At 40.7% G+C, this 11,485-nt stretch overlaps 1 protein-coding gene across 1 annotated transcript; it reads left to right on the forward strand.

The window, feature by feature from the left end:
• Positions 1-10,270: 10,270 nt before the first annotated feature.
• Positions 10,271-11,222, forward strand: LOC132226827 (guanine nucleotide-binding protein G(I)/G(S)/G(O) subunit gamma-10-like). Its single transcript, XM_059681263.1, has one exon. It carries the CDS (start codon positions 10,277-10,279, stop codon positions 10,481-10,483), a length of 207 nt encoding a protein of 68 aa, XP_059537246.1. The 5' UTR covers positions 10,271-10,276; the 3' UTR covers positions 10,484-11,222.
• Positions 11,223-11,485: the final 263 nt, after the last annotated feature.

Raw genomic sequence — 11,485 nt, forward strand, 5'->3', positions numbered from 1 at the left:
ATATTCACTGTAATGTGCGTGAAGTGGTATCTCTTTGTGGTTTTGACTTGTATTTCCATAATTATTAGCAAAGAGTTTTTCTTTTTGGGAACAGAAAAAGGAAAACTATAGCGCCAAAGATTTAGGTTGGAATATGGTCCTAGAAAATGGAAGCAAACATACAGAACTACAGTAAAGAGAGAGAATAATGTGGGAATGCAGCTCTACAAATGTTAATCTCCAAAGCAGTCTTTAAAAATAAATGTATTATTATCTTAAACAATAAAAAATCAGGAAAGTACCACTGCCCTCAAGGAATAGAAAGAAATTGAATTGACATGAATAAGCTTACAGTACATAAGCTATATGCAGAATATAAAAAAATAACTATAGCAACATTTCATATATATATGTTGGGGGGAATTCAATCTATCATGAGTTTATTCTCACAGTGATGAATCAAAGTGATAAAAATCTTGGAGCTCACTAGAAGACAGGATCAAAAATTCCTGTGTCACTTTAAAAATCTAAACCTCGTGTTTTGTCAGCCAACATTTTTGCCCAGAGATTTGAAGTTAAGCAAGATTCTCTAGGAGAGGAATCAGGATAAAGGATTAACAATGGGAAATCTGGCATCAGGCAAGGGATTGTTACAGAAAAAATGTCATTGTCTTCCTCACATACACACAGAAAGGGCTGTACATCCATAACATGGCCATAGGTTTTAAAAATGTGAACTAGTTTACCTAACATATAGGTTAACTTAGAATCGGCATTTGAAAATTCACTTTTAACAAGTAGAACCAAGATGGTGGTGTAGGTAAATGCCAGTACTCACCATCTCCAACTACCACATCAAAATTACAACTAAAATACAGAACAACCATCATTCAGAACTGCCTGAAATCTGGCTAAATGGAAGTCTTACAACTAGAAAAGTAAAGAAGAAAGTACATCGAGACTGGTAGCAGGGGCAGTGGCACAGATCTGACACTCACATGTGGTGTTTTTTTAAATCAGGTGGGATATCTCCACTGTGAGAATCCAGGAGTCCCAGCCCCAGGCCAGACCCCCAGCCCAGGGTCCCAGAGCTGGGAATAGAACTCCCCATAACTTTGGGCTGTAAAAACCAGCAGGGACTGTAGCTGAGTAACACAGAGGCTGGTGGAGACCCAGGCAGTTCCTCTTAAAGGGCTGGTGCACAAACTTACACAGACTGGCTCCCTCTGGGCTCCAGTGCTGGGTGGCAGCTTTGGAAGAACCAGGGACATACGGGCAGGAACTGGGTTGTCTGGCATTGGGGCAGGAATTCAGGGGCAGCTTTCTCCCAGACAGGGTTGCTTGAATGGATCATTGTTCCTGTGCTGGGACCTCCCTGATTGCAGAGCTGGGTTTCCATCAGCCTGGCACTTACTGTTTGCTCCACCCTGGTTATGGGGTTTGCCCCACCCCATCCAATTTGCAGCCCCACCCAAGCTGTTTGTAGTGGCTTTTCCATACGAATGGCCTGTCCTGACTCAAGCTTTCTAAAATATCTCAAACCAGCAGTAGCTGATGTTGGCATGCCCCATACCTATCAATAAGATACCTAAGCCCTAGCCAGTTTTGCTCAGTGGATAGAGCATCAGCCTGTGGACCAGAAGATCCCTGGTTCAATTCTGATCAAGGGCACATACCTTGGTTGCAGACTCCTTCCTGGCCCTGGCCCTGGTCAGGCCACGTGCAGGAGGCAACCAATCGGTGTGTGTCTCTCATATCGATGTTTCTCTCTGTCTTTCCCTCCCTCCCTCTTCCACTCTCCCTGAAAATCAATAGAAAAATATCCTCAGTGAGTATTAACAAAAAATAAAAAAATAAGAGGCCTAAGACCAGGCACTAGCACCAGCCTGCCTTGTTTCACAGCTTGGCCTCCCCTGGGAACTTCCAAGCCCAATACAAGTAGCAGCCATCTGCAGATCATCCTGTAGCTCCTGCTGGGTGACCTCAGGCAGTGGCTTACTTTGTACCTGCTAGGAGGCCCCATAGCCAGTGCACCCAGTAGAAAGCTTCAGACCATACCAGGTTATAACTCTACACATTCACAAGTGACACATTCGGGAGAACCAAGATGGCGGCGATATAGGCAGACGTGTCCCAGGTCGTGTCCCGGAGCAAATGGAAGCTGAAGCTAGTAACACTCACACCGAATTGGCGAAATTGCTCAGCTGGTGAGAGGGTTTGCAGCTGGGAAGAGCAGAACTCCCCTGGAAAGGTAAAAAAAAAACCAGGGATTTGGGCAGGAAAGTTTGCCTGACCTCTGAGCCCAGAGAGTCGGAGGGAGACCGCGTGGCAGACAGCCGCGTCCCTTGGGACAGGCACAGTCCCTGACAGGGGAAAGGAGAACCGCGGGATTCCTGGCGCCGCCAGGGAAATTGAGAGCTGGGTTCTGTGATCACGGAGGACTGAGCCTAAAGGGGGCAGCCTGAAGAGCTGACCTGACCATGCAGTCCCGGTAAGAGAAGAAGCTTACAGAAACCAAGCCTTCCCCGTTTCCGCGGCCGGCATTTGTTTGTTTGTTTACACTGAATCCTGTTCATGGGACATTTCGGATACAGACACTCACCTGTGCTGAAGAGAGGGAGAGTGTGCTGAGGAGTGGAATCTGGGGAGAGACTGGGGAAAGAGGGGGAGCCGGGAGAGGTGGTAGTGAATTGAGTGCTGAGACACCCCTGAGGCCAGGACTGGGGCAGCCACCCGCTCCTGAGAGTGAGTCTCCTCCCCCCAGCCCCCAGGCAAGGAGCACAGCCACACCCAGATTCCACCCTGAACGAGATCAAGGATTAAGATAACCTGATCAGTCCCTGGGAGTTAACAGGGTCTGGCCTATAGGGGGATTTTCAATCCCAGCAACAACATAGCGCTGGTAACTAACTATTACGCAGTCAGCTCTGGGCAGTGAACTTCCACTGGACAGAGAGGCCCTATAGCCTCAGAGGCCAACCCCAGAACACTGCCACCCAGAGGCTGACCCACAAACTGACTCTTTGCTAAACACAAAATAAGGCAGTCTGGGAAATAAATGCGGCATGCTTTAAAATAAGGACTATGGTTTACAACACAGAGGAACAGTATATCGCAGGGAATCTCAACACTCTCCTGAATACCTGGAAGGTCTAAGGCGAGCCACACTGAAGAATAGAAGAAACGAAGGACATTCACTACTGCAATTTTTTTTTCTTTTTTCACTTTTTAACTAAGAAACCAATTTTTTTTAAAATTTTTTTTCTGTTCTTTTTTTTTTCTTCTTTTTCCATTACCTGATTTTACCCTTTTAATTACTACCTTCTTATTTTTAACCAGTATTATTACTGCTACCATTTTACCATTTTTTAAAGTGCCATTTTATTTTTTCTTTATTTTATTTTGGGATTAGTGTTCACCATTCTATTTTCGTTATATTATTGGTTATTTCTAGTTTGCATTCATATCAGGGAGCTGTTGCTGGAATTTGTTGGGATTAATGGCTGTTCTATAGGAGTATTCTCCTCATATAAAAAGTCTCTTCCCCTCTTCCACTTCATTCTCTCTTTTCGCTCTTTTTTTTTTTCTTTTCTTTTCTCGCTTTTATTTTCCCCCTTCCTTTTTCCCAATTTCATTTTTGCACTCCCTTTTTTTGGTCCCTACTTTTCTTTTCCTTTCTCCCTTTTATCTTTTTCTCTTCCTTCTTCCTTATCCCCTAATTCTCTTAATTCAGGTGGTCACCTTTAATTGGGGTTATTAATATCGTAAATATATTTGTGTATAGTGCCTGGTACGTGGTGCCTTGTTGTGTTGTATTTTGTGCCTTTAAATCAACGCAGCAGATCCAAGCAACAGCAACCTCCTGAGCACCACATCCTCTGCTGAGGAACAGCAGCTGTACGTGAAACCTCGCCCCACCAGCCAGAAGAGCCACCACAGCTGTGAACAGCACCCACCAGAGGAGCTGCTGACAACTGAAGAGCAGCTGCTACCGCAACCGCCCGAAGAGCAACCACAGACCAAGGAGTCACTGCCACCAAGGGAGCAACCGCTGAACAACTCAACATCTAGATATGTCAGTGAGATCAAACATGGGTAGACAAAGAAACCCCCAAAGGAAAGAGAAGGAGGACTCTCCAGAAAAGCAGCTAAGTAATACAGAGGCATGCAACATGACAGATAAAGAATTCAGAATAAGGATCCTAGAGTGCATAAACCGGATGGAGGAAAAAATCGACAACCTCTTCAAGAAGCAAGAAGAAACAGATGAAAAAATCGATAACATATGGAAGAAGCTAGAAGAAACAGATGAAAAAATCGATAACATATGGAAGAAGCTAGAAGAAACAGATGAAAAAATCAACAACCTAAGTAAGACCCAAGAGGAAATGAAGAGTGATATAGCTGCAATGAAAAACTCCATTGAAAGTATCAACAGTAGACTAGGAGAAGCGGAGGACCGAATAAGTGAATTAGAAGACAAGGAAGCAAAACACACCCAAAATGTACTGCAATTGGAGAAAAAAATTAAAAGACAGGAGGAGAGCCTAAGGGAGCTTTGGGACAACATGAAACGAAACAACATACGAATAATAGGAGTACCAGAACAACAGAAGGATGAACAAGGATTAGAAAACCTACTCGAAGAAATAATATCAGAAAACTTTCCTGAGGTGGGGAAGAAAAAAGTCACACAAGCCCAGAGAGTCCCAAACAAGGTGAACCCGAAAAGACCCACACCAAGACACATCATAATCACCATGGCAAATGTTCAGGACAAAGAGAGAATCTTACAGGCTGCAAGAGAGAGACGGAAAGTTACATACAAGGGATCTCCCATTAGATTGTCAAATGACTTCTCAACAGAAACACATCAGGCAAGAAAAGAATGGACTGAAATTTACAAAGTGATGCAAAGCAAAGGACTGAATCCAAGAATACTCTATCCAGCAAGGCTATCATTCAAACTTGAAGGGGAAATAAGAAGCTTCACAGACAAAAAAAGGCTAAGGGAGTTTGTCACCACCAAGCCAGCATTGCAAGGAATGCTAAAGGGACTGATATAAAAATAAGAAATAAAAAGCTCAGAAAGAAAACAGCCACACAAAAAAAGAAATGGCTACAAACAAGTACCTTTCAATAATAACTTTAAACGTAAACGGACTAAATGCTCCAACCAAAAGACATCGAGTGGCTGAATGGATAAAAAAACATGACCCATACATCTGCTGTCTACAAGAAACCCACCTCATTAGAAGGGACTCACACAGACTGAAAGTGAAAGGATGGAAAAATATCTTTCAGGCAAATGGAAAGGAAAAGAAAGCTGGGGTAGCAATACTTATATCGGACAAAATAGACCTCAAAGTGAAGGCCTTAACAAGAGATAAGGAAGGCCACTTCATAATACTAAAGGGATCAATACAACAAGAAGATATAACCCTGGTAAACATATATGCACCCAATGTAGGAGCACCCAAATTCATAAAAAAACTCCTGGAAAATATCAAAGGAGAGATCGACAACAATACAATCATAGTAGGGGACTTTAATACACCATTGACAGCACTGGATAAGTCCTATAGACAAACAACCAGCAAAGATATAGCAATCCTAAATGACTCACTAGATCAGATGGACTTAATAGACATCTTCAGAACACTTCACCCCAAAGCCAGAGAATATACGTTCTTCTCAGGTGTTCATGGGACATATTCAAAAATAGACCACATACTGGGTCACAAGCAAAGTATCCCCAAATTCAAGAAGATTGAAATCATAAAAAGCGTCTTCGCAGACCACGATGGCATAATATTAGAAATAAACTACAATAAAAACAACCCAAAATACTCAAACACCTGGAAGCTGAATAGCATGCTATTAAATATTGATTGGGTTACCAATGAGATCAAAGAAGAAATTAAAAACATCCTGGAAACTAATGACAATGAAAACACAACAATCCAAAACCTATGGGACACATTGAAAGCAGTCCTGAGAGGGAAGTTTATAGCTCTACAGGCCTATCTCAAAAAACAAGAAAAAATGGTAGTAAATCATCTAACTCTACAACTCAAAGAATTAGAAAGAGAGCAACAAGAAAAGTCCAGAGTGAGCAGAAGGAAGGAGATAATAAAGATTAGAGCAGAAATAAATGACATAGAGACCAAAAAAACAATACAGAAAATCAATGAAACCAAGAGCTGGTTCTTTGAAAGGATAAACAAGATTGATAAACCTCTAGCCAGACTCACCAAGAAGCAGAGAGAGAGGACCCAAATAAATAAAATCAGAAACGATAGAGGCAAAATAACAACAGACCCCACAGAAATACAAATGATTGTTAAAAAATACTATGGACAGCTCTACTCCAACAAACTAGACAACCTGGAGGAAATGGACAAATTCCTAGAAAAATACAGCATTCCAAAACTCAATCAGGAAGAATCTAAAAACCTCAACAGGCCAATAACTATGGAAGAAATTGAAGCAGTCATCAAAAAGCTTCCATCAAACAAAAGCCCAGGACCAGACGGCTTCACAGGGGAGTTTTACCAAACATTCAAGGAAGAACTAAAACCTATCCTCCTCAGACTACTACAAAAAATTCAAGAGGAAGGAACACTTCCAAGCTCATTCTATGAAGCCAGCATCACCCTAATACCAAAACCAGGTAAAGACAACACAATGAAAGAGAATTACAGGCCAATATCCCTCATGAACATAGATGCCAAAATCCTCAACAAAATCTTAGCAAATCGGATCCAGCAGTACATCAGAAAGATCATACACCATGACCAAGTAGGATTTATCCCAGGCATGCAAGGATGGTACAATATCCGCAAATCAATAAACGTGATACATCACATAAACAAATTGAGAGAAAAAAACCACATGGTCATATCAATTGATGCAGAAAAAGCATTTGACAAAATTCAACACCCATTTTTGATAAAAACTCTCAGCAAGGTGGGAGTAGAAGGATCATACCTCAACATAATAAAAGCCATATATGACAGGCCCACAGCCAACATCATACTCAACGGACAAAAACTAACACCATTTCCCCTAAGAACAGGAACAAGACAGGGATGCCCCCTCTCACCACTCCTGTTCAACATAGTACTGGAAGTGTTAGCCATTGCAATTCGGCAAGAAGAAGAAATAAAAGGCATCCAAATTGGAAAAGAGGAAGTAAAACTGTCCTTATTTGCAGACGACATGATATTATACATACAAAACCCTAGAGATTCCATCAAAAAGCTACTAGACTTAATACATGAATTTGGCAATGTAGCAGGATACAAAATTAACCCCAAGAAATCTGAGGCATTTCTATACACCAATAGTGAACTTTCAGAAAGAGAGATTATAAAAACAATCCCGTTTACCATTGCACCAAAAAAATTAAGCTACCTAGGAATAAACTTAACTAAAGAGGTAAAAGACCTCTACTCAGAAAACTACAGGACGTTGAAAAAAGACATAGAGGAAGACATAAACAGATGGAAGAACATACCGTGTTCATGGATTGGTAGAATCAACATCATTAAAATGTCCATACTACCCAAAGCAATCTATAAATTCAACGCACTTCCCATTAAAATACCAACAGCATACTTCAGAGATCTAGAACGAACTTTCCAAAAATTCATCTGGAATAAAAGAAGACCCCGAATAGCTGCAGCAATCCTGAAAAAGAACAAAGTAGGTGGGATCTCAATACCAGATATCAAGTTGTATTACAAAGCCACTGTTCTCAAAACTGCCTGGTACTGGCACAAGAATAGGCATATAGATCAATGGAATAGAATAGAGACCCCAGAAATCGGCCCGAACCAATATGCTCAATTAATATTTGACAAAGGAGGCAAGAACATACAATGGAGCCAAGATAGTCTCTTCAATAAATGGTGTTGGGAAAATTGGACAGATATATGCAAGAAAATGAAACTAGACCACCAACTTACACCATATACAAAAATAAACTCAAAATGGATAAAGGACTTAAATGTACGACAGGATACCATAAAAATTCTAGAAGAATCCAAAGGCAAGAAAATTTCAGACATATGCCGAAGCAATTTCTTCACTGATACAGCTCCTAGGGCACTTGAAACTAAAGAAAAAATGAACAAATGGGACTACATCAAAATAAAAAGCTTCTGCACAGCAAAAGAAACCATCAACAAAACAATGAGAAAACCCACTGTGTGGGAAAACATATTTGCCAATGACATATCTGATAAGGGCCTAATCTCCAAAATTTATAGGGAACTCATACAACTTAACAAAAGGAAGATAAACAATCCAATCAAAAAATGGGCAAAGGACCTAAATAGACACCTTTCAAAAGAGGACATTCAGAAAGCCAAGAGACATATGAAAACATGCTCAAAGTCACTAATCATCCGAGAGATGCAAATCAAAACAGCAATGAGGTACCATCTCACACCTGTCAGACTGGCTATCATCAACAAATCAACAAACGACAAGTGCTGGAGAGGTTGTGGAGAAAAAGGAACACTTGTGCACTGCTGGTGGGAATGCAGACTGGTGCAGCCACTATGGAAGACAGTATGGAGTTTCCTTAAAAAACTGAAAATGGAACTCCCATTTGACCCTGTGATCCCACTTCTAGGAATATATCCCAAGAAACCAGAAACACCAATCAGAAAGGATATATGCACCCCTATGTTCATAGCAGCACAATTCACCATAGCTAAGATCTGGAAACAGCCTAAGTGCCCATCAGTAGATGAATGGATTAGAAAACTGTGGTACATCTACACGATGGAATACTATGCTGCTGTAAAAAGGAAGGAACTCTTACCATTTGCAACTTCATGGATGGAACTGGAGAGCATTATGCTAAGTGAAATAAGCCAGTCAATGAAGGAAAAATACCACATGATCTCACTCATTCATGGACAATAGAGACCATTATAAACTTTTGAACAATAATAGATACAGAGGCAGAGCTGCCTCAAACAGATTGTCAAACTGCAGCGGGAAGGCCGGGGAGGGTTGGGGGGCAGGAGGTAGTGGGGTAAGAGATCAACTAAAGGACTTGTATGCATGCATATAAGCATAACCAATGGACATAAGACACTGGGTGATAGGGGAGGCTAGGGGACTGTCTAGGGCGTGGGGATAAAATGGATACATATGTAATACCCTTTGTAATACTTTAAGCAATAAAAAAAAAAAAAAAAAAAAACAAGTGACACATTCAAGGGACAGACTCAGTGAGCACCAAAGCCCAACTGAAGCAAGTCCTGCACCATAGTGGTGTCTCCTGCACAGCAGCTCTTCCACTGTAGTAGCAGCTGGTCCTCACAGCCATTTGGCCTGGAGGTTAAGTCCTCCCAGTGACACCAATAGCAATTAAGGCTCAACTACAACAAGACTATGTGCACAGCCCACACAGGGGTGCACATAGAGCTCCCAGCTCCTGTGACTAGGGAAGCTGAGCCACTGGGCCCTGCAGGACAACTATTAAAAAAGGTCACTCTACCAATTCCAGGAGATGTGGCATCTCTACCTAATACATAGAAACAAACACAGGGAAGCAGCCAAAATGCAGAGACAAAGAAATACATCACAAATGAAAGAAACAGAAGCAAGCAAACTACTGGATACAGAGTTCAAAACAACAGTTATAAAATTGCTCAAGGATCTTAAGGACAGCTTCAAGGGGCTTAGTGAGAATTTCAAGGATCTTTGTGAGAATGTCAAGGAAATTAGCGAGAACATCAAAGACATGAAAAAGGACCAGGCAGAAATTAAGCATACACTCACTGAAATAAAGAATAATTTATAGGGATTCAACAGTAGAGTAGAATCACATCAATGATTTGGAATATGAGGAAACAAAAATCACACAATCAGAAGATCAAAAAGAAAAAAGAATCCAAAAATATGAAGACAGTATAAGGAGCCTCTGGGACAACTTCAAGCATACCAACATTAGCATTATGTGGGTTCCAAAAGGAGAAGAGGGAGACTAAGATATTGAAAACCTATTTGAAGAAATAATGACAGAAAGCTTCCCCTACCTGGTGGAGAAATAGACTTACAAGTCCAAGAAGCACAGAGTCCCAAACAAGAGGAACCCAAAGAGGCATCATAATTAAAATGCCAAGGGTTAAAGACAAAGAGAGAATCTTAAAAGCAGAAAGAGAAAAGCAGTTAGTTACCTACAAGGGAGTGCCCATACTACTGTCAGCTCATTTCTCAACAGAAACTTTGCAGGCCAGAAGGGAGTAGTAAGAAAGCCACTCAGCCGCCCCCGGCCATGTCCTCCAGGGCCAGCATGTATGCCCTGCAGTGCTTGGTGGAGCAGCTCAAGCTGGAGGCCAGCGTGGAGAGGATCAAGGTCTCTCAGGCGGCTGCCAAGCTTCAGCAGTACTGCATGCAGAATGTCCGCAAGGATGCCCTGATGGTCAGTGTTCCAGAAGGCAGCAGCCCTTTCCAGGAGCCCAGATCCTGTGCTTTGTTCTGAAGACTGGAAAGAAGTTAACTAAGGAAGCCTTCAGGCACAAAGTGATGAATGACTGCCTCCAAATCTCACGGAAACATTTTTCTCTAACCAAATCACTTACATATTCAGATCTTCCCTGTGGCCTGGTCCTATAGCCAAAATTCTACAGAAATTGATGAGTTTCAAATCAAATTAGGAAACTGGGTGAAGGAGTAGACTTTTAAATAATAATGGCCTGGTTTGTTTGGTGAAGTGCTTTATACTTAAGACAAACAAAAACCTTACCACCAAATATACAAAATGCACCTCTTTCATAAGTGAATTATTAGTGTTTCTAGACCTGAAATGTTATGTATGTTTTATTTACTGGGTGTTTACATTTTGGGAAGAAAAACATTTTTATTAAAAATTTGAATATTTGTGATTTGTTGTTCTAGAGATTTTTACACCATAACAAAATGTGTTCTTTTCTCATGAATTTATAATTTCTAAATGAAGGCAAGACAGTGTAAAATTTGGGGTAAGAACAGACTTTATTAATCAAGTGATATTTTGATTTTTATAAGTGAGAAAACTGTTTTATTTTTAACACTAAATATGGAAGCTGTTTCTTAGCAAACTTGTTTGGAAAGATTAGTGTGTTGTGTATTAGATCTCCCCATTTTGTGTATGCCACAGATCTGTTCTTTTTCTTCTTAAGTTCCTCTACTTTATAGTTGTGGTTGTGCTTTAAAAAAAAAAAATTCCTACATTATTTCATAGCTTTCAAATATGTTTAAAATGTGACTTACAGAACATTGCAAATGATTAAAAGCAAAGCAATGTGAAAATCTTACAAACTTAATGGATTCTTAATGTCATAAGTGTTTTACTTTGATGATGTGCCTTTGATTTAATTTGAGACACTTTAAAATGGAAACTTTATTTGTATTTGTAATAATTTTTGAAGAGCTTGGAAATAAAATTTCTGCTTAACTCAAAAAAAAAAGAAAGAAATATTCAAGTGATGAATAGCAAGGACCT

This window comes from Myotis daubentonii, chromosome 1, assembly GCF_963259705.1.
Source record: "Myotis daubentonii chromosome 1, mMyoDau2.1, whole genome shotgun sequence".
In the NCBI taxonomy this organism is placed as follows: domain Eukaryota; kingdom Metazoa; phylum Chordata; class Mammalia; order Chiroptera; family Vespertilionidae; genus Myotis; species Myotis daubentonii.